Source organism: Callospermophilus lateralis, chromosome 4 (assembly GCF_048772815.1).
Source record: "Callospermophilus lateralis isolate mCalLat2 chromosome 4, mCalLat2.hap1, whole genome shotgun sequence".
Classification (NCBI taxonomy): Eukaryota; Metazoa; Chordata; class Mammalia; order Rodentia; family Sciuridae; genus Callospermophilus; species Callospermophilus lateralis.
The window spans coordinates 81,973,269-81,993,327 of NC_135308.1; the positions used below are offsets into that span (position 1 = coordinate 81,973,269).

General features: G+C 42.4%; 1 protein-coding gene across 1 annotated transcript in view; it reads right to left on the bottom strand.

The window, feature by feature from the left end:
• Positions 1-3,766: 3,766 nt before the first annotated feature.
• Grin2b (glutamate ionotropic receptor NMDA type subunit 2B) overlaps positions 3,767-20,059 on the bottom strand; it is a 398,278-nt gene continuing 381,985 nt past the window's right edge. Inside the window, exons 12-15 of the mRNA XM_076852688.1 lie at positions 12,649-12,809; positions 10,747-10,934; positions 7,960-8,198; positions 3,767-5,632 (exon numbers count right to left, since the gene is read on the bottom strand). Of these exons, the coding sequence (XP_076708803.1) occupies positions 3,776-5,632; positions 7,960-8,198; positions 10,747-10,934; positions 12,649-12,809 (2,445 nt within the window). The 3' untranslated portion in view covers positions 3,767-3,775. The remainder of the gene's footprint in view (positions 5,633-7,959; positions 8,199-10,746; positions 10,935-12,648; positions 12,810-20,059) is intronic.

The following is a 20,059-nucleotide window of genomic DNA, read 5'->3' on the forward strand; positions in this document are numbered from 1 at the left end:
CCATCTGTGATACAGAAGGGGCTTACTGCTGAGTTCCTCCTCATGCATTTTACTGCTTGTTATTCTGGAATTAAGTAATACCTAGAACTTGACAATGCTTAGCCTTCCTCTTTTTAAGCATTCTTGAGCAGGCCATGAATGTCTTACTTGGTCCCAATTCAAACATCCAGTGGATGAAAAATGATCAATTAGAGCCAAATAAGGGGTTCAGAAAAATGAAATTTTTCATCTGACAGCTTCTGATGATGGAAGTATAGGAAAAAAATGCAGTAGGGTAATATGCTATGTAGACTTGGGAATTTCATTCTGTGGGGGGGGGGAGAGAGAGAGAGAGAGAGAGAGAGAGAGAGAGAGAGAGAGAGAGAAAGGGAGAGAGGGCTGCCACACTCCACAAAGCCAATGTCCAGGGAAAGACTTCTATTTATCTGGTTAACCCAAAGTCAGGTTGTAAATACCTGACGTGAGGCAAATAGCACCTTCCTGATGGCAGTAATGAGGACAAGGCAAATATAAAGCCACTGTTGGCACCGTCCCTCATATACCCACCAGATACCTCTAAAACTAACTTCAGCAATCTTTCTAAGGGAATCATCTAGCCACTGGTTTTGAGTGGATCTGGTCATCTTTTCTAGCAAAGCATGGGAATTTCTAAGACCCGAATCTAGTGCTACCCCTGTGTAACCAGATGGCACATTCTTCAAAAAGTTAAGTCAGTGGATATTTTCTGGGTGTGGCCGCAGCACAGATTTCTAAGGGAGGGGTAGGGGACTAGGGTTAGGGCCCAGGTACTAGGAAGAAAAGGGTCAGGTGGTGAGATGGCTGCTAAACACCAGAGAAGACTACTGGGAGATTCCTCAGGATGGAGCTTCCTGAAACCTCTCAGTCACACTGTGAATGGGAGGTTAATTTGACCTCAGTTCTGTTTCAAACCCTTTTGGAAACCTTTGCTGTGCTAGGTATTGACAGGGAAAATCTGGTGCCAACAGCTTGTCTTTGATGGAGTGCTGGTACCCTATGTCTACCCAGAAGACCACAGTCAGACGGGGCTCTGCCAGGAGCCAAACTGGACCCAGCAAAGCCCAGGCCAAATTGCATGAACACTTCTCAAAGACCAGCAAGAAGACTGGCTTGGGGGTGGGGGGCATGGACACAAACTATTTTCCCCTGGCTTGTTCACCATAGTGGCTTCCATTCACATTCACTTTTTCCAGACACCCTGAAGCAAAAGCCATACAAAACAATTCCCCCAACGGAAAACAAAAACCTGTAACAAAACACTGTTTCCCCCCTCATTCCCATCCCCACCCCACTCCCTCCAGCCCAACACCCTGAATACTCACAAGAGAACACTTTATCTATACAAAATTAATTAGAAAACAAAATATTTACATATGAAATAAACACCATCTTGATTTCTGTAGCCAGTGGAGACCAACAGAGCCCCCTGTGTTCTAGATTGCTGTTCGCTAGGATAGTTGGTTTGGTTTTTTTATTTTAAAGGGGTGAGGTAAGAGGAAGAGTGAGGGGATGAGCCCCTGACCCTTGGACAGAGCCAGGGTGAAGCGATGTTTCTATGGCCCTTCTCGTTCTTCCTCCTGGAGACGCCTCACGCCCTCTGTCCTCTCTCTCAAAGTCTTTCCTTGAATCTAAGGTAAAGCACTCCGTGCTCCTCTCTCCAAATCTGTGAGAGGTTCAGCCCCTTGCCCCCACGTTCATTTTAGAAAGAAAACAAAGCATTACAAGGCCTTCAGTTGGCTTTAAAATGAAAGATACTGAGGTAAAAATCAAGGAGGAGGACGGGGGACAGCAGTCGAGGGCAGGGAAGGAGGAAGGGTCGTGAGGCAGGGCCATCAGGAAGGCAAAGAGCAGCCCTGGAGTATGTGACGTGAAGGGACATGGCAGCTTCCTTCCAGAGGAGGATGAGCACCTTTCTGGTTTATGTGTCCTGTGTGCAACAAGGCGATCCTGTGGTCAAGCTTCCAATCAGACCCGGGGCTCTTTGGATGCCACCCTGTGAGAGGAGGATGGCAGGACAGTGGAACTGACCCATAGAATACCCCCACCCCAAGTTCCAGGACCGGCAGTGACAAATACTCATTTCCCTTCTCAATTTTCCAACTTTAAGTGAAGGGGGCATCACATCTGCCAGTACCCTCATCCCTGGAGTTTTACACACACACACATACATATATATATATTTACTTTTGAATGGTACAATCTGAGAGGGAACAGAGGTGTTGCAGGAAGGTGGAAGGGCTTCTACCAAGAGAGTTCCCACTGGGCTCAAGTCACATTCCCAGGGAGCCAGGCCCAAGGAGGTAGTGGGAGAGTCCCTCCCGCCTACCGTTCCCCACTTCCAGATCAATTCCCTTCTCTCCAGGCCTCCTGAGCTGTGCTCACGGGGGTAGGCTCATGCTCTTCACTGTCTGTTCCCTATCAGTTGTCATCAGTTCTAGGGGAACAAGCCTGCTTTTCTAGCTCCAGGCTAAGTAAGAAGGGATCAAAGCATTGAAAACATCCCCCTCTCTCACTTACCCTACCATAAATGACTCCCTCCCCTCTTCCTCAGAGCCTTACTGAGCTTCTCCCCAAACCTTGCCAGTTGAGGGTCTAAAAGCTCAACAGAGCTTTATGGAGACTTTTGCTCTCAAGTGTGCGCAAAAGAATTATGGCTGCTTCTATTTCCCTTTAGCCTTCCTGGAAAGTTCTTGACCCAAACCGATGGAACTTACTGGCAATCAATGAAAAATCATTTTAGTATCTTGCTTTTATAGGATTGTCTCCCTTTCCTTTTTGTCTATAGCACAGAATCTTCTTTGTCAAGAACTTCCATTCCTCATTCAGGAAGGTGAAGGGGACAGACAGCAGACACTCAGATAACATATGACCATCTCTGTTTGTATATAAGCCAAAACGAGTGCATTGCTCAGGGATATGGAAGGAATCAGCACAATGAGTCAAGTTGCCTTCTCTACATTTAGAGGCACCTGACCGCCCATGTGTGTAAGTATACATGGACATACATGCACACACGATCCCCTGCTATTGCCTTCAATGCACCACAGAACAGTATAAAGAACTTTCTAGTTTGTTCAGGAATCCCCTCATCCACCAATGAACTTTCACTCCAGTTCACTGCTAATGAATCTCATGGAGTTGAAGCAAACTTTTTTTTTTTTTTTTTTTTTTTGGCTTATATATAAACACACAAGGCCTCCTACCCTCTGTCTGGCACACCATCCCTGTGCAGATGTCATCCACCCAACAAGAATTTAGCAAAAGCCTCTTTTCATTCACAAGCAGTATGCTAAATGGTCTCACTTAGATGCTTTTGCTTCCTCACCTAAACAGAAAGATAAGTTTGGGAAAAGCTACTCCCGCGCTCACACGGCTTCCTTTTGCTTCTCCTGGCTTCACTCAAGGTAGATGGCAAAGAGCTCTTCCTTCCCTGCTAGGAGGAAGCTCGCATGCAGTACTTCCTTTCTCCTCTGAACCCTCCCGCGCTGAGAGGGCCCGTTTCAGCCCTCTTATGGGAACAGGAATGGCGCACAGATCTGGGGAGGAGAGGAGAACTGTGAAAAGGAGGAGGGATGGTGCTGGTCACCAGGGTTGCCTTCAGCAAGAGCCAGAACTCCAGGATCCCATAAAAAAACTAAAAGAACAAGAAAGGAGCAAATGGGAACCAAGTTCACCCCGACCCCCTCCGTGACATGCGCACCACACGACCCGCAGCCCTACCCCTCCCATACCCACCTTAACCTCTCTCTTCCCTCACTCAGACATCAGACTCAATACTAGAAAGTTTCTCATAAACATGCCCATTGCTGGAGCCATTGAAAGCCCTGGGGTTTTTGTTGTTAGGCACACAGGGGTTGGACTGGTTCCCTATACAGATGTCCTTCTGGAAGCGGCCTGGCACAGCCCCATGAAGGGCCGAGACCACCGGCTTGTTGGTGACAAGGGCCCGGAAGTCCGGCCTGGCTTTCGACGCCCCTGCCACAGTGGGCTGCCTGAAGAAGTAGGATTTGCTGCCATGGAGCAAGCACTGGTCGTCCCCAAAAGTGGGGATGAAAGGGTTTTGCGTGACCCGGTCAGGGTAGAGCGACTTGCTGAGCATGTAGCCGCCGCCGGGGTTGTTGTGGTGGTGGTGTCCGGCAGTGGGCACTGAGGACTTGTTGTTGGCAAAGGTGCTCTCGCCGGCTGGCATCTCAAACATGTGGGCGTAGGGGCTCCCATCCAGGAAACGGCCCTTGTCTTTCAGGCTCACGCTGCGCGGGGCCAAGGCGGCTTCTTCCTTCTGCAGGTCCACGAAGGTGTCGTAGGAGTGCTGCCGGCGCAGTTTGTTCCGATTCTTCTTCTGGGCCTTGGAATTAGTCGGGCTCTGAGGATACTTGGTGGTGGAGGCGTTCGACGTCACCGCCACGGGGGCAGCCGGCTGGTCCAGTTCCTGCAGGGAGTTGTCCTCGCTGATGTCGTACAGGTTGCCAGCCTTCTTGCAGGCCTCACACCGGATGCACGCCTGCCGGCCCGAGTTCTGACCTGCCACCGTCGTGGAGTAGTTGTGCAGCTTTGAGGGACAGCTGCGGCAGAAGTTGCCCCCGGACCGGTCATCCCAGTCCACGTTGGTCAGGTTCTTCTCCCAGGGAGCTGGTACCCCGCTGACCACGCCGTGTTTGTCGCCCGACGGGTGTTTGAGGTGAGACCTGTTAGTACAGGGCCCTCCTCCGCTGACGGAGTCGCGCTTGAAGTCATCGCTCCGCTCCTTGTAGATATCGGTCAGGTCCACGTGCTCCCAATGAGGGGAGTTCTCCTTTGTTCGGAACTGGTCCAGGTAAAAGTCCCGTAACCCTTCCTTGTCCCTGAAATAGCGCTTGTGGTCAGGGGAGCGGGGCGGTCGGCGACGGTAGGCCAGCTCGATCTCGTCAAACTCCCGACGGGACTTGGCCGAGGCTGGCCGCTTCTTCAGGCTGTCCTTGTACTGCTGCTTACGCCTCTTGGCCGCGTTGCCTTCAATGTTTCCGTAGGTGACTGTGTGGGTGGAGATGTCAGAGACATCTGAGCGGATCAAGTCGTCGTGGCCACTGTAGCGGTCACTCTTGAAGGAGAACTTGCCGTACAGGTCACTTAGCTGGCTGTGTTTGGAGGAGGGCAGGCCAATGTCCAGGGGCTTCTTGCTGATGGACCTTGGCTGGGTGGTGAAGGGTGGGTTGTCACAGTCGTAGAGCCCGTCGATGGAGCTGGTGCTGCCGATACTGTGCGGCCGGTGGTGGTGGTGATAGTGGTCTTGGTACACGTTGCTGTCCTTCAGCTGCAGGTTGCCAAACGTTCTCTCCACCTCGCTGATGTAGTCGCTGAAGAGGTTCTCCTCGCAGGGCGGGTTGTTATAGGACTTGCAGTCAGAATGGGTGAAGCTGCGGCGGTGCTCTGAGATGTCATAGACAGATGACTCGCGGCGGATGAAGTCCAGGGCGCTCTGGGGTGAGCCATTCACACCAGAGAGGTTGGCCATGTTCTTGGCCGTGCGGAGCAAGCGCAGGATGTTGGAGTGTGTGTTGTTCATGGTCGCAGTGGGGGAGTTCATCACAGATTGGCGTTCTTCAATCGCCACTCCATGAATGCAGCTGTAGATACCCTGAAGCAAAATACCATGGGACAGATTAGATTCAGGAAAGCTAAAAATGACCATAAACCACGTTCTACAATCAAGACATTCCTAGAAGCCAGAGAAAGCATAAGGCAGATAGTTTTATCTACTCTTACAAGATGTAGCTAGAAGATTGCCTGTATCATCCCCTTGAATTAAGCGAACCTCATTTCATGAATTAAGGTTAGTGACCTGGCCATCAGAGAGGAGCCTTGGCTGAAACAAGTGACTTGAACAAATAGACTGGAATCACAAAACATAACATTCCTGATTCAACTCCACCATTTTTCTTCCTATGCCCAGATTTTCACATTTTAAAAACAAGGTCATGATATGAACCCACAATTAAAAATAAAGTCAGCCTTCTGGAAATAGGTGGCAATGCTCTACAGATACTGAGGATGCTCTGCTCTAGCTGGTTATTCCCAAATGGCAGAAAAGCACAAAGGGGCTCAGTAACTCACAGTTGCCACTCTTTTCCAACTTTGACAAAATTTGAGCAGTTTTTAGAATTTTGGTCACCAAAAAACAGCTGAACAATTCTGTTCTTTAGTCAAGCATGAACCAAACTCACACAGAGAACTAGGAAGCCTGGGGTCAAAGAAGAATTTTTCTCCTACTGTGCCCTACACCATGGGAGGAAAATTGGGACAAATATCAGATACTAGGTATGAATAAATAGCTCCCTTGTTGAATTCTCTCATTTATTTTCTGGTTAACTCTCAATTTCCTTCTTATACTTTCTCACTCACTTAATATTATCATAAATAATGTTTTATCAGCTTAGCATTGATAGAAAGCTTCCTGTGTACAACTCTTTATATTGGGCAGTGAAGAACAGCATCCATGAGAAGGAAGCGCTGGGCTCCTGGTTGGCCTCCTAGGTCCACTTCTAAAGTCAAACCAACCTACTGCTCACCTCTTGTTCCCTGCCTTGAAAGGCGGACAAACTGAACTTTTCTCCCTGGTAAGGGAAAGTTTTGAAGAAGAAGTGCTGAATTGTGTCTTTGCAATAAGGGAAATAAATTTGGAAATGGATGTTCTTCCATGGATAGGGATTAAAAACAGAGAAGATTAGAAGGAGAATGGCAGCTAAGTGGGAAAGAAGAAGGGAGCCTATTGTCCCAGAGGACATCACAGGTCATAGTTACTCTCCTTTCTGTCCTTGTCCTTCTGTGTAACCTTTCTTTTTCTATGACCTGGAGAAAATGCCAAGCATTTTTCCTCTCAAGGGACTAATAAAGTCGAAAAGTATAAGCAGGATTCCTATTACAGGTCATCAGTTTCTTTTGCTTCTGTGGTTGCCTTATCTTGGGTCTTGGAGAAGGGCTGTGCAGTGGAACAACCCAAATTGGGACTGTAACCAATGCAAGTTCCATTCTCCTATTCCAGTGGTACTGATTGACCTCAATCAACTCAGCTAGAGAGGAAATGGAGAATTGTTCCCTATCATGAAATACTACAGGAAAATGACCAAAAAAAAAAAAAAAAAAAAGAAACAATTTAATGAGAAATCCATTTACTTTCATAACTCCATTTGAGGCAAAGTTGGTCATATTTGGAAAGTGGACCTCAATCCCAAAATGTAATTTGAGTTGACTGCTTATGAGTGGGCCCCATGACCTTATTAAAAAAATCAAAAGAGGTCCACTTTGGTTTTTAAACTCCTGTCTGTGATATCTTGTTGATGTACAAAACTGTTCCTGATGCCTCACTTTAGATTAGAACTGAAGAAGTGACCTAAAGAATGACCTAAGAGTTATACTCTTGTTCCAATTAAGGAAGTTACTGGAATATAAATTTCTTGTGAGTCAGGACTTATTTCTGAAGGTCCTGTTAAGCTCTTCAACTCCTTATACTCCACTCATGATTAAAACATAGGAATAGTGAGACTACCATTAATATACCTTTGTTTGTTAGAATTAGAGAGAGATGTTTCATTCCATTGTTTAAATAGAAATGTGACTCTTTTAAAGGATTAAATGATTAATACAGCCTATAAAGAATTGACTAATGGTGATGAAAAGAATTTGGGGAAAAGCCAAACTTTCCATTTTGATGGATCTGCCACTTCTTATTGCAAACCAAATGCCCAAATCCCACTTGGAAAGGTATTTCTTAAAGGAAATATAGTATCACTTTTTTTTTTGTTCCTCTTGAAATATCACAAAAACTTCTAGTGAAATGCATGATGTGATTTCTTGCTCTAGAAACATAAGACTGGAGTTAGTGCCCTCTTGGGGTCTCTCTGTTTTGCACAGTGCTAGGCTAAGCTATCCTTAACAAGCTCTAGGCATCTAAATCAAAGCACTTACTCTGCTGATGGAGAAGACCATGCCAGGCTTGCCAGAACAGACACCCATAAAGCAATGCCGGAACTGCCAATAGAAAAGGTGTTCACAGATGAAGGTGATAAGGCTGAGTGCCATGGCTGCCCCCAACATGTAGAAGACGCCCGCCATGTTGTCAATGTCCAGCTGGCTGCTCATGACCTCATTCTTCTCATTGTGGCAAATGCCAGTGAGCCAGAGAGCTTCCAGTTCTTCCATCTCCCCTGGAGACAAAGCAGAGAAGAAAAAATAGATAAAGGGGAAAGAGTAGGAGAGGAGTAGAGAAATGGGGGAAAGAGGAATATTAAGGAAGAGAGAAAAAAACAAGAAAGAGAAAGAGACAAGTTGACACAAAGAAAATGAATAGAGAGAGTTAATAGTAATTTTATTAATACCATTATAATCAATGTATTCAATAGGTATTTAGTGAAAACTCAATGAAGATACTGCAGGTAATACAAAGACATGACACATTGACACTGCTCCCCTTTACCTGCCCAGTGTAAATTGATATATGTAAATGATCAATATGACAAGCTATCTGTTATGCAGGCAAGAGTTTAAATTACTGAGAGTAATTTGGTGGATGGAGTGGGTTTTCGTGGGGGAGGTAGGACCTGGGATTGGGCATGATGGATTAGTGAATTTTAATTTATCGTTTACAAAAAGGCACTCCAGGCAGCAGAAATACCATGATCAATGGGAGGGAGGTGGGGAAATACAAGCTTGTTTAAGAAGAGGCAGGAAGAACAGTTTAAACAGAATAACAGTCAGCAGAAGAAGCCAAGTAAAAAACACCGATGCAAGAATTCTGAGGACATCAGTGTCAGACTAAGCACTTTGCACTTTATTTTACAGACAGTGGGAATTAACATAATCAAACAAGTGATTCAGAAACTTGCTCTTACAATTGCACAAAGCAGACTCTGCAGGGGAAGGAGAGACAGAGAGAACAGCAGAGAGATTGGTTGGTTCCCTAGGGTCCCTTAGATTTACAGATTTCTTGTTGAAGAGGAAAATACAAATAAATATATAACAGCAAACTAGGAGTAAGCTTGAATAAAAGAAGACCATCCAAATCATATTTGAGGGCTCTTAACACCGCAAAAGGATGCTTTCATTACTTTAATTCTGTCAGATTCCAATGGCCTTTATCTACTTCACAGGATACTAGGAATTAGAAAGGTAGAAATTCTAGACTAAAGGGAAATGGAATAAACCATATGCCCTGAAATGTCTCTTATCCTAGAGAACAACTCAGAAAATCTCATGAAGAAGTTGTCCATTCTAACAGTTACAATTTGACTAAAAATGTGGACTTTGCATGATCTGAGTAATGCTTTGGCAACTTCTGCAAATCATCTCTAGTGTTGTTCTTCCTCATAGGTACAGGCTCCATTTTTGCCTACAAGTGACAACCCTGAGTTACAGAAGCTCTTATACAGGGCTTAGAAACACTCTAGCTATACCCACCTGCTCTTTTGATATTAATACAATCACTTTTTACACAAACCATGCTTTTCCTAACTAAGGGAACAGCTGAGTTCACCTGGAGTCTGGGAATCTACCTCTAGTTTTCTGCTTCTGATCTCATCCCTAAAGGCAAAGATTCTGCAGACAATTATAATTGAGAGAACCACTTGGCTGATGGTTTGTGGAGCCATGTGGAGGAAGGCTGCTCATCTGTAACTGGATTAGATTCTGTGAGGATGACAGGAAGAGTAGGTGCTTTGGATAATAAAGTGAAGAGAAATGCAGAAGACAAGGGTATAATGAAATAGAAGAGATTTTTCTCAGTGCAAGCTGGCTGCTCAATCTGCTGCCAGAAATGACACAGGCGAGTGCCTTATGGTGCCTGCCTCTGTGAACCCCTGGCCTGCCTCCTACCTCTTCCAGCTGAAAAAGGAAGGTAGGAGGAAGGGAAGGAAGAGCAGACAACTATGCCTTCATTTCCCCTGCCCTTTCTCTGGGCACATAAAGAGAAGAGTCCTTCCACAGTTCCAGCTACTGTTTGGACAACATGTAAAATGACTGGTTGGAACATCTAATACCTGTCTCTTCTCTACTTTTTCCTGGAAGGTCTGATTACACCCTGCAATATTTAAACACAACTTGTGACCAACTATTTTAATCTTCTCATCCTTCACCCAAAATGGGTTGAACTGTGTCCCCACCTCCCCACCATAATTCATGTGTTGAAGTCCTGACCCCCAGTACCTTAGGATGTGTCTTTATTTGGAAATAGGGTAATTGTAGATGTAATTTGTTAAGATGATGTCATACTGGAGCACAGTGGTCCCCCAGTCCAATATGAATAATCTTAAGAAAAAGGTAAATTCAGACAGAGATACGTTCAGAGGGAAAATGTGCATACATGTAGGATGCCATGTGAACATGGAGGCAGGGATCAGGGTGAAGCTTCTACAAGCCAAGGAAGACCAAATATTGCCAGCAAACAATCAGAAGCTTGGGGAGAGGACTCAAATAGTCTCTCTCACAATCCCCAGGAAGAACTAACCCTACCAACACTCTGATTTCCAACCTCTAGCCTCCAGAATTGCGAGAGGATAAGTTTCTGTTTAAGTCAGTGTTCATGGCACTTTGTTATGGCAATCCTAGAAATCTAGCATATTCTCAAATTTCATTATATACTGTGAGACGCTTTTTTTGTGCAAATGCATAGGTTAGAGGAACAGAGATGGAAGAAGGGTTGATATTTTGGACTGGCCACTGGAGGAAGACAAATGGGCACTTTCCCTTTCTTCAACTTACCATCTCCAAACAGCTGCAGGATAGCAAGGTCCACCTGGCGCTTCCACCCAGAGTCTTTTTGGATGGCAATGCCATAACCAGTGGAGGCGAAGACCTTGCCGCTGCCAATGGTGACCAGCTTGCAGCCTTCGTCTCTGCCCGCCATGTAGTTCAACACTGCTGCATCATAGATGAAGGCATCCAGCTTCCTGCACAGGAAAGAAGTAAACAAAATCCAAAGGAGGAATTTCAGAACAAAACTACCCAAGGGGCCATTAATATGAAGCAGCAGGATTTCAGAAAGCTATGTAGAGAACTGGTTCAAAGTAAGGCTCAAGTTGGACTACTGCCAGAATCTAAAGCCCGAATCCCAGGCTGTTCTTTATGTGATTTCAGGTTGAAAAGGAGGTGATCTTTCCCTCCCACTGGGAATGACAAGAATGTATGTTGGGCCTGAAGCCAACTCATAAGCTGTGTCTGAAAAGGAGAGGGAGTAAGAAGGAATCAATAAAAATAATAACAGAAATAATGAGAAGTAAGCACCACAATGATAACAAATAGCATGGGTAAGATTTATATAACATTTTTCATTTCTCAGTTCATTACAGTCCAGAGTGGGTATAAGTGTAGGTGTATGTGTTCCAATAGATGTGCAATGCTATTTTTGTGGTCAGGAAGGTTCTAATATTCTGTTGTATGGCACAAGGACAGAGGTGAGTGGTTGGGGTGGTGGCAGCACAGGCTTGTTAAGAAGACATGAGAGACTACAAGGGAAGGTAACATATGGAGAACTCAGATCTCCCAAATTCCTAAATGATCAGGACCTCATTCTGGGGGTTCTCTTTGATAAGGTAGGAACACATAGAGAAAAGCCTTGGACTAAGGGCAGGAAGGCATGAATCAAAGCTTAAAACCAACATTTACACGTAGCAAAGATAGAGGAAGGAACTCTCATAAAGCCCTAAAGGTAATAGAGAGTTCTGAAAAAAGAAAAACATGTATCATCCCCTGTACTTTTGCAAAGCAAGTAGTTTTGTCCCTCTTTGAGAAACAAACAAACAAAAACAGTCCTTGCTTCCATGATACACCATGGGACATTTGATAAAAGGTGCCCCAGAGAAAGGTGGCATACCAAAAGGACAAAGCTCTGATATGTTTGAGAATTGGGGGTTCAGACTACCCAAAGCTGTCCTACCCCAAGTCCAAATTTAATCTTCTGAAATCCCTTGCAAATGTATTGATGGTATAATAAGTAATTGTGTGTCACAGGGATACTGAGAGGAAGTCCACCTGCTGCTAGTCATCGTGTGACACTGTAAGGCCCCTTTGGTCCCCAAATCCCAAATTCTATAATATAATTCTATAATATAATTCTACAGGTCTGGCTTCTGGAGACCAAACGAACAAAAGGATAATCAACACATTTGTAATTCACGAATTTCTTTTAATGAACAAAAAACTCTTAGATCCAACAAAAGATTCCAACAAAAGCTGGAATTGGAGATCAGTCAATACTTGCTTACTTTTAGTTATCTAAAAATGTTTACACTTTTTGTTCTGTCTATAACACACCAGAACCATCATTTTCACCTCTTAGAGTACAGGTCTTATTTCATGAGTAACGAATGAGGCTTATCCTTGATCTTTCCTTCTATTTTAATATCTATTTCATTTATTTTATGGTTACATTTGTGCAAGCAGAAAGTAATTTCTAAAAAAAAATATGCAGAAGTAATAGCATAGGAATCTTTGTACACAGGCTTGAATCACATTGTCAAGTGTAACTTGGAAATCCATAAACAGTAAATAAAGTCTTTGATCTTATGTGGCACCATGCATGGTATACTAGTATGTCTGATTCAATACATGTTTAATAAATGTGAGAAACATATCAAGCACTCTCAGATGGGAAGAAGTTCTTACCCTGTTTTCAGGGAGAGCAAAGCATCATCCACACCTCTCTGGTTGAACTTTCCCATGTAGGCATGCATTTCTGCATAATTGTTACGAATATTCCTCTCCGTGCTGCCATTGGGCACAGTCCCAAAGCGGAAAGGGGGTGAGAAGTCATTAGGTCTCTGGAACTGGAGAGAGAAAGAGAGAGGGAGGGAGAGAAAAAGAGAAAAGGAAAGAAAATGCTTTAGAAAATGTGAAGAGACATTAAGTTATCATTAGTGGTTTTGTAATGGAAGGAATCCAACTATATAATTCACTCAACACATTAGCCCCCATGCAGGAGCCCACAGTAATTGCTATCTGGAAGTGGACTTCAATTCAACTCAATTTAATACATATTGTTGGGAGATTTCTATTTGCCCAAACCTGACTTTAATCTATGACCCTTTTGTGTTCGTTTTATGCACATTGCACAACACCAGGGATGATGGGCCAGCTAGCATAATTGTGGTGGAATAGCCACCCTTCTTTCTGAAAATTGGATAAAATCTGCATCCTCTCCTCTTAATTTATGAAACTAAATACATCATCATTGTACTATTAAGGTTATAGGGCCTCTGTGAGTTGAGTTATATTGTATTCCTAAAGATAATGTGTTGAGTATCAAATATATTTTGCCAAAAATTTTTCTCTTGACTTTCAGATTTATTCAAAACTCATAATTCTCCTATATGAATTATAGGATAAATTGTAAAATCAAATATAATTTAAATTATGTTTCTCCCTTTGCTTAAACTCTGAGAGTGGATCTCCAGGGTCTATTATAAAACATTGTAATCTCTTGGATTTTCACCCCATGACATTGGGTTTATTTTTAGTTATTACCCTGCAATGAGTAAGTCTTTAAGTTGCTTTCTGAGCACATAATTTGTTCATATGCATCTTCAGAGTCTCATATCATCTATCTTTTCAGCACAAACTCATCCTTGTCTCTAGCCAATTCATGTTCTTCATTTCAAAATATCACTCAAAGCAATTTCTTCAGGAAATCTTCTGTGGATTCTTTCTTTTATCAAGTTTACCCAAAGTGATCCATTAGCACTTGTTATTCTGGTTTAGATCACTGTAATTCATACTAAAAATTTAATTACTCTCTAAAAGTTCTAGCTAAGTAATGAGAGCTAGTCTCTGATGTAGTCATTAAGAGTTCAAGGTGTAAATTGCAACAGATGTGGATAGAAGATCAGCTCTGCCACTTAATATTGTGTAACCTTGGGCATCATTTTCTATCATGCCTAGTTTTCAAGATTGTTATGAAAATGAAATTATAGAATGCACAAGAAGGGCTTGACACAACATCTGGCACACAGTAAGTGATCAATAATTATTATCACGTTATTTCAAATTCAAATCTATGTTCTGCATTTCCTAGTAAATTTCAGGCTCTTGGTGATTCTTATTCTGTAAATAGAGCAATGATCATTTAGAGTATGAACAGAGTAGTTCTGTTGTGCCTTGGCATAAAAAAGACAAAAGATGTTTAAAATCCTCTTAGTTTCAATCTGTACTAGTTACCTGGGAGAAATATTTGAAATCAAAACTGCCAATTCAAGAGAACTCTGAAGCTTTGGAATTACCTGGGCTTAGAAGCTATTCTTTTCCTTCTCCAAATTGGGGAGGGGAGGGTCATAGGTCACAGAACATCACAGCACCAGAAGCCATAAGTGCCATCTTAACCACTCAGTGTGGCCCCAGTTAAAAGTAGACTGGTACAGTGGTGTTAGGCAGTCTGGGTGCATCAAAAGACCACAGATTGCAAAAGCTCCCCCTCGGATTCATCACAGTGCTTTTGCCATTTAGAGTGTTTGAATACATATGTTTTTTTAAAATACTTTTTTTTAGTTGTAAATGGACAAAAATACCTTTATTTTATTTTATTTATTTATCTTTATGTGGTGCAGAGGATCGAACCCAGTGCCTCACACATGCAAGACAAGCACTCTACCACTGCCCCACAACCCCAGCCAAGAGTTTTCGTATATTTTTCAAGGCTTCTAATTTTTAGGTTAATAAAGACACTACAGAAGAGTCAAAAAATTTCAGAGTTGAATGTGCGACTCAAGGACAACTCATCTAAACTTTTCATTTTGACAAATGATGAAATTGAGGCCCAAAGATGATAAGTAATTTGCTCAACACCACACAGTGGCAGTGATCAGTGCTCAGCTCCCTCAGATTACAGTTTCTTCTCATTGTCCCCAGAAGGAGCAAGCTTAATGTAAACAGCTTTAATGTAAAACTTCCAATATGCTTTATTGGAAGAGAGACATAAGCTTCGCCTATAACTGCTGGATATAACACTTCAGATGTGTGAAGAAAGGTATCTTATAGATAGTATGGTAGGCAGCAATGTTACCAGATAAACTCCCTTTAGTCAGTAAGTCACCACTTTGTTAGGGCAATGACAACTGATGCGTGCAATGATGACTAAGCTACCCTAGAGCCCAAAGTACTTTCTAAAACATCAATGAAAGCTGTAATCCTGTCCTACACAGTTCAAGAATAAATTATTATGCTTTAGCTTTCTTTTGAGAATTGGCAATCTATGCAAGGTACATGAAATAATTTTTGATTAAACAAATGGAATCCCAAACTCAGAGTGCCTTACTTCCTGTTGAAGCTCCAGATACAAAATGTCCATGCTGTTCTATAATAACTTTTAATTTTAAATTGTCTTTAGATTTTTAGGAGTTGTTTTATAACTTTTTCCCTGAGTAAATAAATGAAGAAAACAGTCTTTTTCCTTGAATAAATAAATGGTAAACAGTATAGAATAGCATGACAACTTGAAAAAGAAGCAACACCAAAGGAATTATATCATGTGACTTTAAAATTCGCTGTAAAACTCTAGGAATGATATTGGCATTATCCCCAATAGAAATCATTGTGTCAGAATATGGGGCCTACATATATATACTACAAAGGTAATTTAGTGCAAATATTCTAGTTCTCAGCAAATGGTGTGGAAATAATTAGATATTTGTATGCAAAAAAAGACCTTATTCCACACCTCAGAAGATATATAGAAATTAACTCAAAAGTGAATGGTATAACTAAAGTGAAAATCCTAAAATTATAAAACTTCTAGGAGAAAATATTTGTAATCTGGATTTAGACAAAGATTTCTTATATACAACACCAAACCAAACACAATCTATAAAAGAGAATGAAAACAACCCAACAGTGACCAAAAGATCAAAGATAAATTAGACTTTAACATTAGGAACTTCTTAAAAGATGCAGATAAGATCATGAAAAGATAAGCCACCAACTGGGAGAAAATATCTGAAAATAAATTAAAGTTATTAAAAACAAATTAGATAATGACATAGCAAGACTTATATAGTTTAAGCATCTTTCATAAGACAATAATCAGAGAAACCAACCAGTCAGTAATGGGAAGAATGAACTTCACACAGACCTATGGAAAGAACCTGTCTTGGAGGGAAATAATTTGGATTTGAATTTTGGCTGTCTCAGGCCAGTTGCTGGAACATGGGGGAATTTATTTAAATTTGTGGAGCCCCTTGTGTCTGGAAGTACTGCTTTAATGAATAAGATAAAATGTAGGAAAGCACTTAACACCACATCTAGCACATGGTGGATTATCAAAATTATTTGCTGCTTCTGTGGCAATGAAGTTCTGATATCTAAAATTGTCCTATGTAAGACAATGTGCTCTTAGATTGAAAAGTCTTGTTCTCTAATTTGTTCCTTAAACTAGGCCAGTCTGGGGGCCAACAGGGAGAGCACACTGCCCCAGAATTAGCCAAAGCAGAAGCAGAAGTGAGCTGGCTTTTTCCTTTGAAAAGTCTTATACTACCTTGATAAGGTCTGAGAGGTCCAACTAAAACAGAGATTTTTAAAAAACTGTTATTGGAACTTGAACTTTAGGAAAATTCACATTCATGAAGAACTGGAAAGATAAGTCACCAACTGGGAGAAAATATCTGTTCAAGGAGGGCCATGGGAAAGAAGGGGGGTGGGAAAGTCTTCCAAATATCTCGATGCTTTCAATAAATGCCCTTGTATTAAAACTTATCACAGGGGCATGGGGCTGTGGCTCCTTGGTAGAGCACTTGCCTCCCACATGTGAGGTACTGGGTTTAATCTCAGCACCACATAAAAATAAATAAACAAAATAAAGGTATTGTGTCCATCTACAACTAAAAGAAATATCTAAAAAATAAAAAAAAAAAAAAACTTACTCCAAGATGTAAGGCATTATTGTTTCACTTGAGTGGCAATCAGTGCTCTTTGGTTTGGAATAAGAACATTAAAGAACTAAATAAGACATTGTCTTGAATAAGACATTCAAGAACCAGAATGTCTTAAAATAGAACAGGAAGAATATTAAAAAAAAAGAAACTTACAAAAAATTAGAAGTCCAATATACCAGTGGGACCTAAAACGAGATTAAAAATCTCAGTCTGATTTTACAGTAGGATTTTTTTTTTTTTTTTTTTTTTTACTGTAGTCTTCATTAATCACATTTTGCTTCATTAGAGGGCTTCCTTGACTTTAGAGTCCTTTTCTAGGATCCACTCAGTTTGGGATTACTAAAACATAGATCTGAATTGGGAAATAGAAACACAGAAGAGAAGGAAACTTAAGAATCAGTCTCACTTCTTAGATAAGGAAATCAAAGCCTTGGAGAGGTTAATTACATGGCCCAAGGCCACGCATGGTACAGTGAGACAAGCTGACACTTGACTCCTGGGTGCTAAGTCAGTTGCCAGCTCAGATGCAGTCAGAATAGTTCCCCCACTGCCTGTTGGGGAGAGAAGACTGTAACAGGGGTCATGTGGTGAGGGTCTCCTTCCCTTTCTAATGTATCAAATGTTAGCTCCCTCCCTTTCCCTGGATTCAACACATGGCTCTCAGCAATTACTGTAAGCACACACTTGCACAAGGGCAAAACAACACCAGAATGTTAAGAGAATTGCAATCTCACTTGATCCTCCTGGAGAGCAGCAGTGAATCACAATTCAGCCCTCGGAACTGCTCAGATCATCATCTCAGCCTCCATCTTAATGACCTCAAAGAGAACTGGCCTTGGCAGTCATGCAAGAAGAAAGGTGCTGGAAGTCCAGGAGGAAGGCCCTGCCTGACCCAGAGGTAATCAGACTACGGCCCCTGGGGCTGTTCTTGGCTGCCACTTCCCCACTAGAGAGCCTGCTGTTAAGCCAAAGGAGAGGGAGGTAGGGATCGCGTCCATTTTATTTCGTCTTTATTAAATAAATACATGAGTTGATTTTCCTATGTATAGGGAATTATTAATTCATTAATAAAGCCACTTTTATTCAATACCTATATGTGTGCTGGGAATAACATTATCTCCTTTAACTATAATAATTAGAATACATCAATTCATTTCACAAATATTTACCAAGCATTGATTAGTGTAGAGGACCGTATTAAGAAATGAGGATACAAAGACGAAGAAAAAAATCTGACCCTGTTTTTGAGAAGTTGACATTCCAGAGAGAAGTGTAAACATTCATTCAGTTTCCTATTTGTTTACATTTTCATTCATTCATTTGTTCAGGCATATATTATTTCATTTATATTCAGCAAGTATTTCTTGGTACCTATTATGCATAGACAAAAATTCTAGGTGCTGGGAATGTGGCATTGCAGAAGAATAAGATCTGGCCTTGTAAGGAATTCACATAGTAAAGAAGAGTGGCAGATAAAAAACCTGATTTAAAAATAAAAACAAAAATCTGTGGTAGGCTAAAATCAGCCACAAAAGCTTTGCCATTCTTTACATCAAGAGGTGAAGTCTGTATTCTTTCCTCTTGATTCTCAGCTAGCCTAGTTAATTTGCCCGACCAATAGAAAGTGGCAGAAGTACTATTTCTGGGACCTCTGAGGGCAGGGCATAAGCAGCTTCTCCCCATCTTCAAGGAACCTCACTCTATGGGAATGGGTCAACACACCTGTAGGTTCTCCTGCCCACTGTCCCATCAGGACTCTGCCTCTGGCCAATCCAATAGGCACACCAGGCATTAGGGTAAAGACAGTTTGGCCCCTGCAGCTCAGCCTAGCCCCCATGATGTGACTCCATGCCACATGAAATCCAAGAGTCACTTAGTCATGCCGTACCCAAACAACTGGTCCACAAGACAGTGAAATACAATGAAATGGTTCTTGCTTGAAGCCACTACATGTGGGGGTGGTTTGCTGTTCAGCAATAAGGAACTGGAACGCAAATGATTTCAAAGAGTGAAAATGAAGTGCTAAGAAGAAACCAAAGTAGTGTGATGGGATAAGGTGGTAGAGCAAGTTCCAACTGGCCATCCTAAAAAGGCCTCTCTGAGAAGGTGGCATCTGAGCTGAGGCCTGAATGATAAGAAGAACCAAACACAAAAAGATCACGGGAAACAGTGACTGCAAGGGCACTGACATGGGGACAAGCTGGGTGTGACTAGGGTGCTATGGAGTAGCAAGGCCCATGTGACAGGGCCCAGGACCATCTCACATTACATCAGAGAAGCTGTGGCACTGAGGCTAAGACTTGAGAGAAAGGTTTTCCATTTGGTCAACAGAAGCAAAGTGGTTTCTAGATAGGGACAGCCATCTGTTCAAAGACACAAGATACTGAGAAAACCTTGCATGATCACAGACCCCCAGGGACCTATTATTACCAAAGCCCAGTAGACACAGCCATGGTGACTGAAGGTTGACATAGCTGCAGAAGGAAGCAGGACTTGGATCTCAAAGGGAGGTGGATTCTGTGCAAAGGAGTTCAGAGTTTATGAGGCACAGTAGACCCTCTGAAGCCAAATTGCCTGAGTTCAAATCCTGGCTCTGCCACTTGATACCCGTGTGGTCTTAAACAACTTGCTTAATTTGTCTGTATCCCAATTTCCACTCACGTGTATTGGGCTGATATTAGTATCTACTCTTAAAGTTTGGATATTTAACCAGCTAATTTGGGCTGATTGGTAACATAGTGCCCAACAAACAATAAGCACACTGCATTAGGTATCATTGTTAGCATAATTATTGTTTTCATCAGCACTGTCATTGTCACTGGAAGCAATCAAGAATTCTGTCAGAATGACAAGACAGGGTTTTGTGTCTGAAAGAGTCCTCAGTTGTTAGCCTGCAGGACAGCCTGGAAGGAACAAGATGGAGGGATGGAAGCTGAGGAGGGCCTGGCCTCTAATGAGAGTCTGGGCACCATCGTGGGAGTAAGAAGGAACAGAAGCATCACTAGACACTGGCCTGATCTTCAAGAGTATGAAATATGGCACATACACAACAGTTAACATACAAGACCATAGCAGTATAGGCCACTGTCATGGAAATTCCCAAGGACAGCCGGGTATGGTGGCACACACCTGTAATCCCAGCAACTTGGGAGCCTGAG